General features: G+C 36.8%; 1 protein-coding gene across 18 annotated transcripts in view; it reads right to left on the reverse strand.

Moving 5' to 3' along the window:
- TASOR2 (transcription activation suppressor family member 2) overlaps positions 1 to 16,049 on the reverse strand; it is a 76,669-nt gene that overhangs the window by 30,452 nt on the left and 30,168 nt on the right. For 13 of the 18 annotated variants that reach the window (XM_070500993.1, XM_070500992.1, XM_070500999.1 and 10 more), the window contains 9 exons: positions 14,063 to 14,154; positions 6,835 to 6,972; positions 6,564 to 6,688; positions 6,465 to 6,484; positions 6,263 to 6,362; positions 4,290 to 4,390; positions 3,528 to 3,631; positions 293 to 365; positions 132 to 194 (listed from right to left, as the gene is read on the reverse strand). In XM_070500993.1, coding sequence (XP_070357094.1) covers positions 132 to 194; positions 293 to 365; positions 3,528 to 3,631; positions 4,290 to 4,390; positions 6,263 to 6,362; positions 6,465 to 6,484; positions 6,564 to 6,688; positions 6,835 to 6,972; positions 14,063 to 14,154 — 816 coding nt within the window. The remainder of the gene's footprint in view (positions 1 to 131; positions 195 to 292; positions 366 to 3,527; positions 3,632 to 4,289; positions 4,391 to 6,262; positions 6,363 to 6,464; positions 6,485 to 6,563; positions 6,689 to 6,834; positions 6,973 to 14,062; positions 14,155 to 16,049) is intronic. The other 5 variants (XM_070500995.1, XM_070500997.1, XM_070500998.1 and 2 more) reach the window with 1 other exon arrangement.

Consider the following 16,049-nt stretch of genomic DNA (forward strand, 5'->3'; position numbering starts at 1 on the left):
AAGGAGATAGAGAAGGACGAACTAGGGAGGTTGAAGGAAGAGAGTTATTTAAGAGAGGAAAGTAGTTAAGTAAGATGATGACTGAAAAACAGCTGACAGATTCAGGGACCTGCGAATCACTGTGCCCTTACCTGTAGAGGGGGATGAATGGAATAAATGTAACCCATGTAGCCCCATTTGCTCATCTCCAAAATCTATACAGAATGAAAATCAGAAGAAAAGTTAAGTTGTTGATTTTATAAAACAAAAGTAAACACACTGAAAAATATTTTTTCAAAAAAGTTGTCCTTACTTGTTTCTGATATTAAGGTTGATGATGTAAGTAAAATGAAAAACTCCCGATCTTCTAAGCGTTTGATGATCGCCTTAAACATAGGAAAAAAAGAAAGAAGATTCAATTCCTCCCTCCTTCCCCCTCTATCATACTCTTCAGTGAATTCTGAGCTCATGAAAAGAAAAAAAAAATTCTTGAAATGTTAGTGTTTAGGGAATCAGGGAAATTTTGTCCCCAGTATCAGAAACTGCAAGTTCCTCAGCACTCAGATATTCTTGGCCCTGTTAGGGCCACATACACTAACTGGCCCCTCCAGGATTAGTTTCAGTATAGTGTTCGATCACATAGCAAATCAAGCAGAAGAGACATTTCAGAGTTCACTGAGATGCTTGACATTTCATACTGCTGCCCAGGTAGCCAATCTGTTAGCATTCAGCCTCTACGAATTCAAGGCGGAGCAGACCTAGGACTGGCTTCTTAAGCTCTTATTTACACAAAACCTCACAGAATCCTGAAAGCAGAAAAACCAAAAGATACCATCCAGTAAAAGGATCCTTTCTATAGCAGCCTAAGAGATGGAAAATAATGGAAAATAACATAATTAGGTCCATAGCAATAACAAATGCAGATGAAAATAACTTCTTCCTCTTTTTTCCCCCTCTATCATAGTCTTCAGTGAAACCTTGAGCTCAAGAAAAAAAATTTTGTAATTTTAATGTTTCCAGTAACAAGGAATTTTGTCTCCAGGTAGCAGGGGAAGTTATCTAAAAGCTGTCATTCTAAATCATAAAAATAACAGATTTTCTTTCCTATTATTCACCACTTCAAAAGCCTATATAACAATAACAAAGATAAAATCCAATGTTCATATAATAATTTTTCAGTTAAAAAAATAAACAAAATACACCATTTTAGAAAATAAAGTGACAAAATATTCTATCTAAAAAATTGATAGGTCATAAGCCTACAAATATGATAAATTGATAAATTAATCAACAACAACTCAAGTATGAAAAAAGTCTTCTAATTATTATATTAGAACTGAGTTATAACACTGATACTTCACTAACAGGAACAATCACTATTGTGAGTCTCCAGATGTTTCTATTATAGCCCCTATGCATTTATAGTTTACATTTTTGTCTCCTCCACGGTCTTATAAGTTCTTTAATGACAGGGACTATTTGTATTTTTGCTTCTGGAACACAGTAAGCACTCAAGAAAGAATTACTAAATAAATATACCAATAGTTATATATACCCATAGCTTTGGTACCTATTAAACTGCAAACAGGTATAATTCTTGTTTCACTTTCTATTGATATAGAAAGTGAAAGTGACAATAACTAGGCTTCACATTGTTCTGCATTTTAGTTTCGTCATATAGATGAAAACTGTATCTACTTAAAACCATACATTTCTATCTTCCAAAAAATGTGCAAATAAAACGTAAATATGTAGTACATCTTAGTCTCTCAAATCATGCACTGAAAAAAGCTACATAAACTTTCTATTTTAACCTTTGTGGGGAGAAATCATAGAATCTTTTCAGGATCTACTTCTAGTCTCTTCCATTTACACACAGAAAAATACAGTCATCTATGTGTTTAACATTCTTTTAAAAAAGAGACCTTGCTCTGTACTGTTCTTGCAGTTCAGTGTTGTAGGTACAAACCCACACACACTTTATTCAGAGGATGTTTATTGCTCATCCACTAGAGACCAGGCACTAAGGTGTCAAAGATGCTTAAGACATGATACCTGCCCTCAGGAAACTTAACGTCTAGTTGGGGAGACTGATATACAAAACTACTCATAATATGATGAGGGAAGAAAAGAAGCATGGAGCACTGAGGAGGAAAGACCTTGTGTAATATGTAATTTCTATAATTACTATTAATAAACAGGTTGCAAAGGAAAGTTCTGCACCAAGTCTCTATTACTTTCAATACTATAAGCACTTACAAGTAGTCCCTTCACTAATGCGTTTTCTGAAAATATCTTTAGACTTCCTCCCTTTTAATTTCCAAATATAAAATGGACTACGTCACTTCAAAAAAACAGAGCCTACAATGCTACAGTAGATATTCAATAGATATTCCACTGTTATTTTTATGATTTAGAATGACAGCTTTTAGGTGACTTCCAATGTCGCCTAGTTCAGCCCCACACTGCAGATTGCGTGGGAGTGACCTCGTACCCAGTTCTGGAAGGTGGAGCCTGAGCTAATCAGTGTAGTCCATTCCTTTTTCAGTTACTGGCTGAGGGATATGCAAATGACATAAACTGGTCTAATGAAACTGAAGTAACGGTTTGGAGGAGGGGTTCTCTCTCCCTCTGGATATAGAAAGGAAGCATGAAGCCCTGACTGGCAGCCTTAGGACAAAACTATCACAAAGAGGAGAGTGAAGTTGAAAGAGAAAGAGTCCTGAGCAAGCAGCACTTGCATTTGCCTTATCACCTAGAATTGAAAAGTGAGCCTAATTAAATCCCTTTACTGTTTATGCCAGTTTGGTTTTCTGTTACATGCAACTCAAAGTACCTTAACTGACACTATTCCTAAGACGGCTTGCCTTCACAACTTAGACTCTAGATGTTCCATTTTAATTTACTGATGTCTCGCTATCTACTATGGGGACAGTCAGTCAAGTCACTAAAGGGCTCAGACTTGTGTGGCCACTGTTCCACACTTGCACCGTTTCCTTTGGGATGTTTAGGAATCATTCACTATAAAGGCAGCATCGACTCCTACCCGCACGTTGAGGAGCCCGGGGTAACAGCACAGAGAGAAGTCTTTGGATTCCTATATAGTTCTCAGTAGGGTCTTACTTTCTACACTATGGAAACAGTAGAAGAGGCAACTTTTTCTTCCTTATAACTTATGGGTTGATACAGGTCACTTTTAAAGAAGTATCTTACAAGTGGTCCTTAGATTAACGCAGAAACATTAAGGATCTACTCGATTCTTCTATCATAAAATAACAACAACAAAGGATTTGAGGAAAACTGTCCTTCTAGTCTTAAAATCAGGAATATAAACTGACTAGTGAGACAATAAAAGTAAACTGATACAAAGGGGATGAGAATGCTAGTCAACAAATATCGTGTCGATAATGTCAATAAATATTAAATGATGGAAACTCTTTCAGCAAAGCTTAAATAATTCCACCTTGGCACAGACAACTAATAATTAGATACCAATTTCTCAATTTAAGGAAAAAACAATAACTATACTTTAAATTGATGATTCTTACCAATTGCTTATTTTTCATGTATTCTATTAGTTTATCTATTTTTTTCCCTTGTTTATTTGACAGTTCCACCTCATACATATCAAAGCACATATCTTGGCAACAGACTGTGGAGAAAACCAGAAAAACAGAACATGTATTATTTTAAAATGCTATTATGCTTTTCTATAACCAATTTATTCATTTTATACGTTAAAAAGATGAAAGAACTAGGGAGACTACTCAAAAAACATTTATCATTCAATGTTCTTGGTTATAAAACTTAATAAAAAGTTACTGTACAAAGTATTTGAAAACAATGCTTTCATTTATACTGACACTATTATAAGATTAACAAGACAAATAAATACTATATAAATAATACAAAGATCAATATGCCATGAATTAATCTAAATGACCAAGAAATTTCCTTCTCACATTTTCTGCTTCATTTAAAAGTACATAAATAAATAAAAACCACCACAAAAGTCCTGTCCAACTCGAAGGGAGTGGTTTGAGTCTGCAACTATGAGTGAGCATATCCTGTCTGCTTAATACCCTCGGTATTCTATACTGAAGCTAGTCTTTGTCATCTTAGATGAAATTACTTTTCCGTTTCTAGCTGGCCTCCAAGGAAATCAATCACAAAGCAATTCTACAGCTTTCCCAAAAGACCCTTTTAAGAATCACTTAAGGCAAAACAGAAGTTATGTGTGTATGTTTAAGAGTGGGAAATAACTGAAACAAAGCCCAGGACATGCAGTGAATCATTACATTTGAACAGACCTTTTTGCTCCAAGTAATTCTGTTTTCTAAAGGCAGCTTCTGGTAATTTTTTCTTCAAAGCCGATACTTTCATTACATACTTAAAATCTAGTTCATGTGGGCTAAGAAAGAAAACAACAAAACCATGCAATGTAATAAACACTGAGACTATCTACAGCTTTATAATTTTTGGTTTTCTAATATAAATGCAAACAAAAATAACATAACCACAAAACATCTAAATTGATAAACTTCAGGTCAAAAAATGTGCATTTTTATAAATATTACAGATTTTCAAATATACGAGTCCACAGACCATGGTCTGCAAATATGTTCACATTTCCTGAATGCACGTATTTTTGGTATAACCAAAATATACAGATGTGAGGGAGAATTATGCATACTAGCATGAGAATTTTCTAAAAATTACACTATGTCAGAGTTGAAAACTTTTGACAATATTGGATTGCCTACCATGAGTGCCAGAGAATGAACCGCATCCAGACTTTTGCATCACTTCCCCTGACTACCTTTTCCTTCTTTAAAATTCATTTTGAAACACTTGCAGACTTATAGATGCCCTTTTTTCCCCTAAATATTTCTCTGTGTGCGTCCTTAAAAAAGGACATTTCCTTACACAACAACGAAACAATTAGCACAATCAAGAAATTAACAATTATATACTACAATTATTTAACCTACAGACCTTATTCAAATTTTGCCAATTATCTCACTGAGGTCCTTTATAACAAAAGAAAACAATTTTTTCCAGTCCAGGATCCAATCCAGGAGGACACCTTGCATTTAGTTATGTCTCTTCAGTCTCCTTCAATAGGCAACAGTCTCTTAGTCTTTATCTTTAATGACCTTAACATTTTTGAAGATTATAGACCATTTATTTTGCAGAACATCCCTCAATCTGGGTATGTCTAATATTTCTTTCTCATTAGATTGGCAGGACCACCACAGAAGTGATACCATATTCTCCATGCATCATACCAGGAAGCACATGTTCATTCTACTCCTGGTGACGTTAACTTAACCACTTAGTTAAGGTGGTATGTGCAGTTTTCCCACTGTAAAGTCTATATTTTCCCCTTTGTGATTAATATGTAAGTTTTGAGGATATATTGTGAGATAGAGAAATATCATCAACTTTCACCTACTATTCTGAGTATCCACTGATTATCACGGTGCTGCCGAATGGTGATTTTCTAAGTCCATTACTCTTTCTACACTTATTAGTTGCACTCTGTAGTGAGAAAGAACTTTCCCTTCTCTCCCATATATTTATTCAAAGAATTCTTACTTTATTCTATGGATTATAATACCCCTAACTCTTTTTAAAAAAGGCCAATAGAAAGAAAATGAATTCTGAGAGCACATCAGTTTTCACCTTATATTTCAATTAAACTGTCTATCTTTCAAGGGTTTTGAGTGCAAACTAAGAACAGACTAAACAAAGATGGCCTTCGCAGTTCCCCAGAAGAAAATATTATGATAATTCATTATAATGTATATACATGTAACAGCTATTCTATTTAATACCACTCTAGGAAAATGTGAAAATTAGAAAACCAAATATCACAAATCTTAATAAAGACTCAAAAATAGAATTAAGAGGCTATAATCTGCTGCACCTGCTATCTAGGCAAATCTAATCTGCTTTTTGGGGAAAGTCAAACTTCTAGTATCAAATCAATTTGATTTATCCTGAGAGGTCACTTTTCCATGAACGGATTAAGATATTAAAATTCAGAAAGTGATCTGTCAAAGATTTATAAAACTAACTTATTTCAAAGCCAAGGGCAGAATTTATCTGAATTTAGGTCTCCTGTGTCATGACCCTGTGCTCTATGCACCTACCCAAAAGTAATCTAAAACCAAATACAATTGCTATATTTCACACCAGTGCTAACAAGCAAGACCCAGAAATGAGAGTTAAAAGAAAAAATTATACAAGCATTAGTAAAGAACAGAAATTCAATACTTACAGTTGTATTGGAACTACTGAACCATAGGAGGACCGAAGAGTTATATCACACAGTTGGCAGCCTTGAATAATTAATTTGCCTTTCCACGGAGAGGTGAGAACTTTAAGAAATGAGGGTAAGAAAGAAACTGATTATTTTATTTATGAACAAAAAGTTTTACTTAAAAAAAACCCCTCACATAACCAATTAAATAATTTCTTACCATTTTCACTGAGTTCAAGTCTAGAAAAAAAAAAAAAGCATTTTTATAAGAGCAAAGGAAACAAATCTAGTAAAACAAAGTGTCTACATAATTACTTACATGCTTTTAAGAGCTGGTGCTGCCATCTTTTTAGGTTCCCTGTACTGAAAAGCTACAATTACATATGGACAGATCTGTCTGGGTCGCTCATTAACAGTGCTGCCTGAAAGTTCATAGAGGTAATACTAAAAGAAAAGAAATGAGCATCATCAGGGTAACACTATGAAATTCCATACGTACCAAGCCTATCTCAACCCCACCCAGTCCTGAAATTTAACACATTAGATTCAGAAATGTATCTTGGGAATGACATATTCCCAGGTGACAATACCTGACTCAGTTCAAAGGTGCGAAAATGACTCGTCTTGTGAGAAACCTTGTTAGTATTTGCAGCCACGTGGCAATCATAGCCAGAAGATGGGCTAGTATAGTTAGCTGTGTAATTCTCAGACACAAACTTGACTTTTCCCTAGAATAAAAATATTAAGACTAATCAGATATCTTCAAAGAGCAAGAATCTTACTCTAGGATTCATTTTTAAAAGGAGCCTAATAAGGTTGTGGATGTATTTCAAAGAACAGTTAACTGTGTTAAGAACTATGGTTCTTAGAAAATTATCTTAGGGATAATAATACTTTTAATTATTCACAAACCCCATAAAATTGTACAGACATACCTCGGAGATATTGTACGTTTGGTTCTAGACCAATGCAGTGAAGCAAATATTGCAACAAAGCAAGTCACATGAGTTTTTTAGTTTCCCAGTGCATATAAAAGTTATGTTTACATTATACAGTAGTCCATTAAGTGTACAATAGCATTATGACTAAAAAAGAATTACACACCTTAATTAAAAAATATTTTATCGCTAAAAAAAATGCTAACCATCATATGAGTCTTCACTGAGTTGTAATCTTTTTGCTAGTGGAGGATCTTGCCTCGATGCTGATGGATACTGACTGATCAGGGTGGTGGTTGCTGAAGGTCGGAGTGGTTGTGGCAATTTCTTAAATTAACACAAAAATAAAGTCTGCCGCCTCGATTGACTCTTCCTTTCATGAACGGTTTCTCTGCAGCATGCAATGCCGTTCCATGGCATTTTACCCACAGCATAACTTCCTTCAAAATTGCAGTCAATCTTCTCAAAACCTGCCACCGCTTTATCAACTAAGTTTACGTCTCCTTTGTAGTCATTCCAACAGTCTTCACAGCATCTTCGCCAGGGATGGATTCCATCTCAAGAAACCACTTTCTTTGCTCACCCATAAAAAGCAATTCCTCATCCATTAGTTTTATCACGAGATTGCAGCAATTCAGTCCCATCTTCAGGGGCTACTTCTAATTCTAGTTCTTTCACTGTTTCCACCACACCTACAGTTACTTTCTCGACTGAAATCTTGAACTCCTCAAAGTCATCCATTAGGGTTGGAATCAACTTCTTCCAAACTCCACTAATGTTAATACTTGGACCTCTTGCCATGAATCATGAATGTTCTTAATGGCATCTAGAATGGTGAATCCTTTCCAGAAAGTTTTCAATTTACTTTGCCCAGATCCATCAAAGGAATTACTATCTATGGCAGCTATAGCCTTATGAAATGTACTTCTTAAATAATAAGACTTGAAAGCCAAAATTACTCCTTGATCCATCGGCTGCAGAATGGATGCTGTGTTAGCAGGCATGAAAACAACATTAATCTTGACGTACACCTCAATCAAAGCTCTCGGGTGACTAGGTGCATTGTCAGCGAGAACTAATATTCGGAAAGGAATCTTTTTTCTGAGCAACAGGTCTCAACAGTGGGCTCAAAATATTCAGTAAACCATATTGCTGTCATCCAGACTTTCTTATTCCATTTATACAGCACAGGCAGAGTAGATTTAGCATAATTCTTAAGGGCCTGAGGATTTGTGGAATGGTAAACGAGCACTGGTTTTAACATAAAGCCACCAGCTGCATTAGGCGCTAACAAGAGAGTGAGTCTGTCCTTTGAAGCTCTGAAGCCAGGCATTGACTTCTCCTTTCCAGCTATGAAAGTTCTAGATGGCATCTTCTTCCAATAAAAGGCTGCTTCAGCTACATTTGAAAATCCGTTGTTTAGTGTAGCCACTTTCATTAACTTCATTAATTTCATCTTAGCGAGATCCCCTGGATAACCTGCTGCAGCTTCTCCATCAGCACTTGCTGCTTCACCTTGAACTTTCATGTTATGCAGATAGCTGCTTTCTTTAAACTTTAAGAACCAACCTCTACTAGCTTCCAACTTTTCTTCTGTAGCTTCCTCCCCTCTCTCAGCCTTCATAGAACTGAAGAGAGTTAGGGACTTCTCTGGATTAGGTTTTGGCTTAAGGGAATGTCGTGGCTGGTCTCATCTTCTATCCACACCACTAAAATTTTCTCCCTATCACCAACAAGGCTGTTTCACTTTCTTATCATTCATGTGTTCACTGGAGTAAGCAATTTTAATTTCCTTGAAGAACTTTTTCTTTGCATTCACCACTTAGCTAACTGGCTAAAAGAGCCTAGCTTTTTGGCCTATCTCGGCTGTCGACATGCCTTCCTCAATCAGCTTATCATTTTTAGCTTTTGATTTAAAATTAGAGACACAAGACTCTTCCTATCACTTGAACATTTAGAGGCCATTGCAGGGTTATTAATTGGCCTAATTTCAATATTGTGTCTCAGGGAATAGGGAGGCCTAAGGAAAGGGAGAGATGGGGAAAAGCCAGTAGATGTAACAGTCAGGACAGACTCAACATTTATCAATTAAGTTCACTATCTTATACGAGCAGGATTTGTGCCACTCCCAAACAATTACAATAGTAACATCAAAGATCGTGATCACAGATCACTACAACAAATAAAATAATGATGAAAAAGCTTGAAATATTGTGAGAATTACTAAAATGTGACAGAGAGACATGAAGTGAACAAATGCTGTTGGAAAAATGGCGCCAACAGACTTGCTTGACACAGGGTTGCCACAAACCTTCAATTTGTGAAAAATATAACATCTGCAAAGTACAATAAAGCAAAATGCAATAAAATGAGGTATGCTTATATTTAAAAATTTGGTATGTTTGGGCATCCTCCTGAGGCAAATGTCCACAGCTTTTATCATGATATCCAAAAAGTACATGAATCACCCCAAATTTAAGAGAACCATTTCTTTAAAAGAAAAATTATATAGCCCACCTAACAGATTGGCTATTCAATGACTATAACATCAAAGATAACAAATGAAATCTAAAGTTTCAAAAGACAAGTTTCCAAACTGAAGTATTAATTATCAATTGTAAATTACAGACCAAGATACATCTACTATGCCAGGACCCAGTAAATTAGCAAGGAGCAAATATGCGGTAAAGTGCTTAGCAGACCAATGGCCCTAATTACTGAACACTCCATAGTATTTCCCACCACAAATTTCTCTTCATCAAGGGTTATATGTCTCCTAGAAAAAGAAAATTATAAAAAAAGGACAGTCAAGTTTACCATATAATGAAATATCATAAAATGATTTCTAAAAGCTGTTTTGAATTTAATGACATATATGAAAAAAAAGGATACAAAACGTATACCAAAATGAGGCACGAAATTATAGACAACTTTTATTTTTATCTTCACAAGAAGAATTTACTTGCTTTAAAAAAAAAGAATTTCTTTTCCTGTTAAGGTCCTGCCTCTTCATTTACAGGACTCCCAAAGGCAATACTAAGAAGTCAAAGAATACAAACAACACTTCTCAGTGAACAATCACACCCTGTATCTTCTCTCCATCAAACACCTTAGGATGCTGGGTGTGGCTGGCTTTGGAGCAGTAAAGAGGAACTGAGAGTGAGAACTAAACAGCAACATCCACCAGACACGGTGGGATACAGGGGCAAGAACCCAAGGGTGAGGCACAATCTAACGCAAATAAAAAAGCAGATGTTTGTTAATTGAGCTGACAGGCATACTTTTACAGCAGAACTACAGCACAGTGGTGCATCGCTTAACAACAGGGACGCCTTCTGAGACACGTGTCATAAGGCGATCTCGTCACTGTGTGAACATCGTAGAGTGTACTTACACAAACCTAGAGGGTACAGCCTATTACACACCTAGGCTATATGCACAGCCTATTGCTCCTAGGCTACAAACCCGCACATCATGACACAGTACTGAATACTGCAGGCAACTGTAACACGGTGGTAAAGTATTTATGTATCTTAAACATAACTAAACAAAGAAAAGGTACAATAAAAATACGGTATAAAAGATAAAAAATGGTGCACCTGCATAGGACATTTACCATGAATGGAACTTGCAGGAGCGGATGTTGCTCTGGGTGAGGCAGTGAGTGAGTGGGGAGTGACTGTGAAGGCCTAGCACGTTACCATACACTACTGTATGTAGACTTTATAAACATTGTACACTTAGGCTACACTAAATTTTAAAACAATTTTTCTTTCTCCACTAATTAACCTTAGCTTACTATAACTTTTACTTTATAAATGTTAATTATTTCAAAATTTTTGACTTTCGTAGTAACACTTAGGTTAAAACATAAACACATTGTACAGCTGTACAAAAATATTTTCTTCCTTTTTTTTTTTTTTTTTTTTATAAAGATTTTATTTTTTCCTTTTTCTCCCCAAAGCCCCCGGGTACACAGTTGTATACTCTTCGTTGTGGGTCCTTCTAGTTATGGCATGTGGGACGCTGCCTCAGCGTGGTTTGATGAGCAGTGCCATGTCCGCACCCAGGATTCGAACCAACGAAACACTGGGCCGCCTGCAGCGGAGCGCGTGAACTTAACCACTCGGCCACGGGGCCAGCCCCAATATTTTCTTCCTTTATATCCTTATTACATAAGTTTTTTACTATTTAAAAATTTTTTATTTTACTTTTTTACTTTTTAAACTTTTTTGTTAAAAATTAAGACACAAACACACACATTGGCCTAGGCCTACACAGGGTCAGGAGCATCAATATCACTATCTACCACCCTCCACAGCTTGTCCCACTGGAAGGTCTTGAGGGGCAATAAGGCGCATGGAGCTGTCGTCTCCTATGATAACAGTGCCTTCTTCTGGAACACCTCCTGAAGGACTTGCCTGAGGCTCTTCTTGAAGAGGCATCACTCTTTTCAGTAGTATGTCCATGGGGGTTTGCTTGCTCTCTTTTTTTCACCATAGATTTGCTTGTAAGCAGATAATGCACCATGAACATTCCTCTCTATTAATGAAAACCTAGTGTTGGGGTCCATGTTTTCAAACTTTTTAAGGAGTTTGGTGAGGTCTGCAAAAGCTTCTGCTAAACCCTTCACTGTGAACTTTCCTGAGGGTCTTTCTTTTTCTTCTCCTGCAGTTTCCTTTTCTCTTGCCTCTTCTTCAGCTCTGTGTTCCTGATCAGTTCCAAGAACTCCTCATTAGTCATTTCCTCAGGAGCCCCCTCTAGGAGCTCCTCAGCATCCTCCTCATCCCTGCCCAGGTTACAGTTATTTGCCATCTCAACCACAGCCTTGTTGAGTTTTGCAACCTCCGCCAGACAGGGTGGCAAATCCTTTGAAGTTATGGACGAACCTCTTGAGTGTCTTCTTCCAGATGCCATTCATACGTGCCTTGGTGACATCACCCCAAGCCCAAGCAAGGTTCTTTTGTTTGTTTGTTTTTGGTGAGGAAGATTGGCCCTGAGCTAACATCTGTGCCCATCTTCCTCTGCTTTGTATGTGGGATGCTTCCACAGCACGGCTTCATGAGTGGTGTGTAGGTCTGCATCCAGGATCTGAACTTGTGAACCCCAGGCTGCCAAAGCAGAGCATGTGAACTTAACCATTATGCCATGGGGCTGGCCCCCCAAGCAAGGTTCTTGATGCAGTCATAGATGCTGTAATCCTTTCAGAATTGCATCAGTGTCTTCTCCCTGTATTCCTCAGCTGTAGCAATAGCCTGGGCTAAGGACCTCCTCAAGCAGTAGGCCTTAAAAGCTGCTATAACTTCTTGATACACTGGTTGGATCAGAGGGAGTGTTTGAAGGGAGAAACATCACTTAGATATTGGGATAAATAAAAGGAGGATGTCTGGGAGCATTATCAACAATAAGCAAAATGTTGCAAGGTATGTTATTCTCCAAACAGCATTTCTCCATTTCACTAGTACAGCAATTCAGGGGGGCATCCTGGAAGAGGAGGTGGGTTGTCCATGACTTCTTACGGCTCCCGTACTGCCCTGGCAGTATGTGCTTATTGATATGCTTGAAAGCTCTGGGGTTCTCACTGTGCCAGATCACAAAGGGTTTCCATTTGTAGCCCACAATGATCGATGACCCCCAAGCAAGACTGTTATCCTGGCATTGACTTGGCTTCCTCATGGATGACAGTCCTTTCAGGCATCCGTTTCCAGAGTACGGAGGTTTCATCTATAATGAATATTTGCTCTGGTAAGTAATTTTCCTCCAGGACCAGCTAGAGTTCTCAAAAATTCTTCAGCTGTGTTCACATCAGCAATCACAGACCCATCACTCACTTTCACATTATATAATGAATAACGATTCTTGAATTGTTTAAACCACACAGAGTTGGCAGTAAATTCAACATCACAAACAAATTTTTTTGCTTTGGCCATGATCACCATGGTACTGAGAGGGATACACTTCTGTGTCTGGTCTTCAATCCAGGTCATTAGAAGTTTCTCCATGATATAGGCCCTTCTTAAATTTCTGTTAGTCTCGTTGCCTTCAAGGAAGCAGATGCTTTAACAACTTCCATCACTTTGTTTTGTTCTTCAAGATTTTCAGTTATCTTACAGGACCACCATCACATATGTGGTTCATAATTGAATGAAATGTCATCATGTGGCACATGACTGTACTTATCACGGAGCAGGAGAAGGAAGACTGTGATTGTGCACCAATGCAATGCTAATTTCCCTCCAGCTCTTGGGAACAAATTTTGGAATATGAAGAGTTCACACTATTAAAAAAAATCACTAGTGTTGGGTTTATAACCAAAGAACTTAAAATAATAGGAAAGCTAAAACAAAAACACCAAAAAGACCACAGCATATATCCTCAAAAAGCCCACCAACGTCTAAAATCAGAGTTTTCCTACTATTTGAGTCAAAATTCTGTGTGATTCACTTACACGGGACTATGTAAGGGATAAAGAAAATAAACATTTCTTCTTTTGACAATTTAAACCAGATAACGAATGTTGTTCTCTAAATTTGTCTGCTATAACTGTAATCACAGTGTTTTATAAGCAGCTACTTGTTTTCTGTTAATGTTTAAAAAATGGCATCGTGGGACATAGATGAGAGGCAAACTTTTCACTGAATACCTCTGTATTATTTTGAAGCATTTTGTTTTCTTTTTAAAAAAAATTCATAAATCATCTATTAAATGAACAAACAAGCTTTGTCTTTAAAGGAGAGCAAAAATAGTTATCTTTTCTGAATTTGGATTGCTGTCTTTGGAAAGAACTATGTTTAGCAAATGGCTGCAATGAACGTTATCACCGCCTGATAATTTTTAGTTTTTAAAAGAAAAATTACATAGAAGCACATTTGGGCTTTACCTTAATTAGATTAAAAATTACAACATAACCGGACTTCCCATGATACCATGGTCTTGCGTGAAGATAGTCTGAGTATTTGGAAATGTATACACCTATAAAAGTATAAAATATAGATTAATTTACACTTTAAAAAACACATACACATTTCACATGCAGGGCTACCTTTAACCGAACAAGACAACACAAAAGACAAAGGTCCACATTAAAAATCTGTTTGGAAATTGCTTACCTTTTGAAAACTTCTGAGATATTCTAAAGGTATGAAAAAATCAGAGCTAAGATAATACAGAATATAGCTGTTGGATAACTAATTTTCTATGAGTACAATAACTAAAAAGGGATAAAAGTATCACATTCTTGGAAAAGTCTAAGTCTGTCTGTTTTTTCTCTTACAATCATTCAGTGAAAAGGTCTATGGTAATCTGATTCTCAAGTTATTTTTTGCAAAAAATCTCAGTAAATACTCCTATTTAATAACATGTACTGAGGTTTACTACATGGCAGGTCTGTGCAAGGCAGCAGTGACACAAGAAAAATAAAACAAGGTCCTTGCTTTCAAGCAGTTTATTCTGTTAGATTATAAATTCCATGGGTTATTTTCGTTTTGTTCACCACGGCAGCCACATCATAGCCCAACAAATAGTAGGTACTTAACTATGGGTCAGACATATGTTGTACTTGAAGACACAGAGAGACGGAAATAATCAAGTAATTAAATTTGTCTAGGAAAGGAGTTCTTTAGACACTGAGAGGAATGAAATTCTAAATAGAGAGCAGAGTGAACAAAAATACGGAAGCACAAAAGATGATAAATTATTTAGGACAGTAGGCCACAGTGTTGGGAGCAGGGGAGAAAATGGTGGAAGCTGAGGCTGAAAAGGAAGCTTGGGACTGAACAGTAAAGATCTTCGTAGAACATGCTGATGGGCTTATTTACTAGACTTTACTCTGTAGGCAGCAGAGAACCATCAAAGATTTTAAGCAGTAAACTGCTGCTTAAAAGTTGGAGAGGTGAGTCTACAGAGGGAAGAGACTAGAGACAGGACCAAGTAGAAAGCTACTTAAGAGCTGGGACAGGAGAGGAGGATCCCCACATGGCAGCAGCAGTGAAAAGGAGGAAAGGACAGATTTCAGAGATCTTCCTGAACCCAGGCATCTCCTTTGAAATATAAAAGAATGGTGAGGACACTCTGATACAGCGGAATGAGCAAAGAACTTGTGGTTAGAAGCCTGGGTTCCAGTTCCAAGTTTTCCACTTACTAACAATAAGCACGTGACTGAGGAGTGCGTCACTTAAGCGGGAAGGGTGGGCTTGGGCCATGGATACATGAACCACAGAACTCTCAGGAAGATTTAAAAAGATCAATAAAGTTTTAAAACTATAAAATACTACATTAATGTAAAATATTGCTATTCTGCACAGAACTATCCATTTCTATTTGAGTCAAAAACTATCTCAAATGTACATAGGCAGTAGTGCTATTTCATTATCAACCCCAGTATATGTGTTTAAGAAGGAGTATTGTTAGGAACAACTGAGCTTATATTCCACCACCCTACTGAAGTCAGCCTCTCAAACATCAACAATAAAATCATGGGATTGGAATAATGTAGAAAAAATGGCCTTATTTTTTGGAGATGTAAGCTGAGGATTTCACTCGTAATTTACTTCCAAATTCTCCAGCAAAATAAAATTTTTTTTAAACAAATGAAGGGAATAATGCAAAACATTATCTGTTAAACCTAGGTGATGGGTATATTATATCCAGCTCTCTACTTTTTCTATGTTGGCATTTTTCATAATGAAAAGACTGGAGGGTGAAGAATAGGGGAGAAGGAGGAAAGGTTTTATGTAAAGTGTTATTGGAGTTATAAATTTATCCCCTTTCATGTCCTTTAGAAGAGCTGAGTAAGTTTTAAAAAATTCTGTTTTACACACAGTTACCATATATGACCCAGTAATTCCACTCCTAGGGGTATACCCAAG

The sequence above is a fragment of the Equus asinus genome, chromosome 29, assembly GCF_041296235.1.
Source record: "Equus asinus isolate D_3611 breed Donkey chromosome 29, EquAss-T2T_v2, whole genome shotgun sequence".
NCBI classification, from domain to species: Eukaryota; Metazoa; Chordata; class Mammalia; order Perissodactyla; family Equidae; genus Equus; species Equus asinus.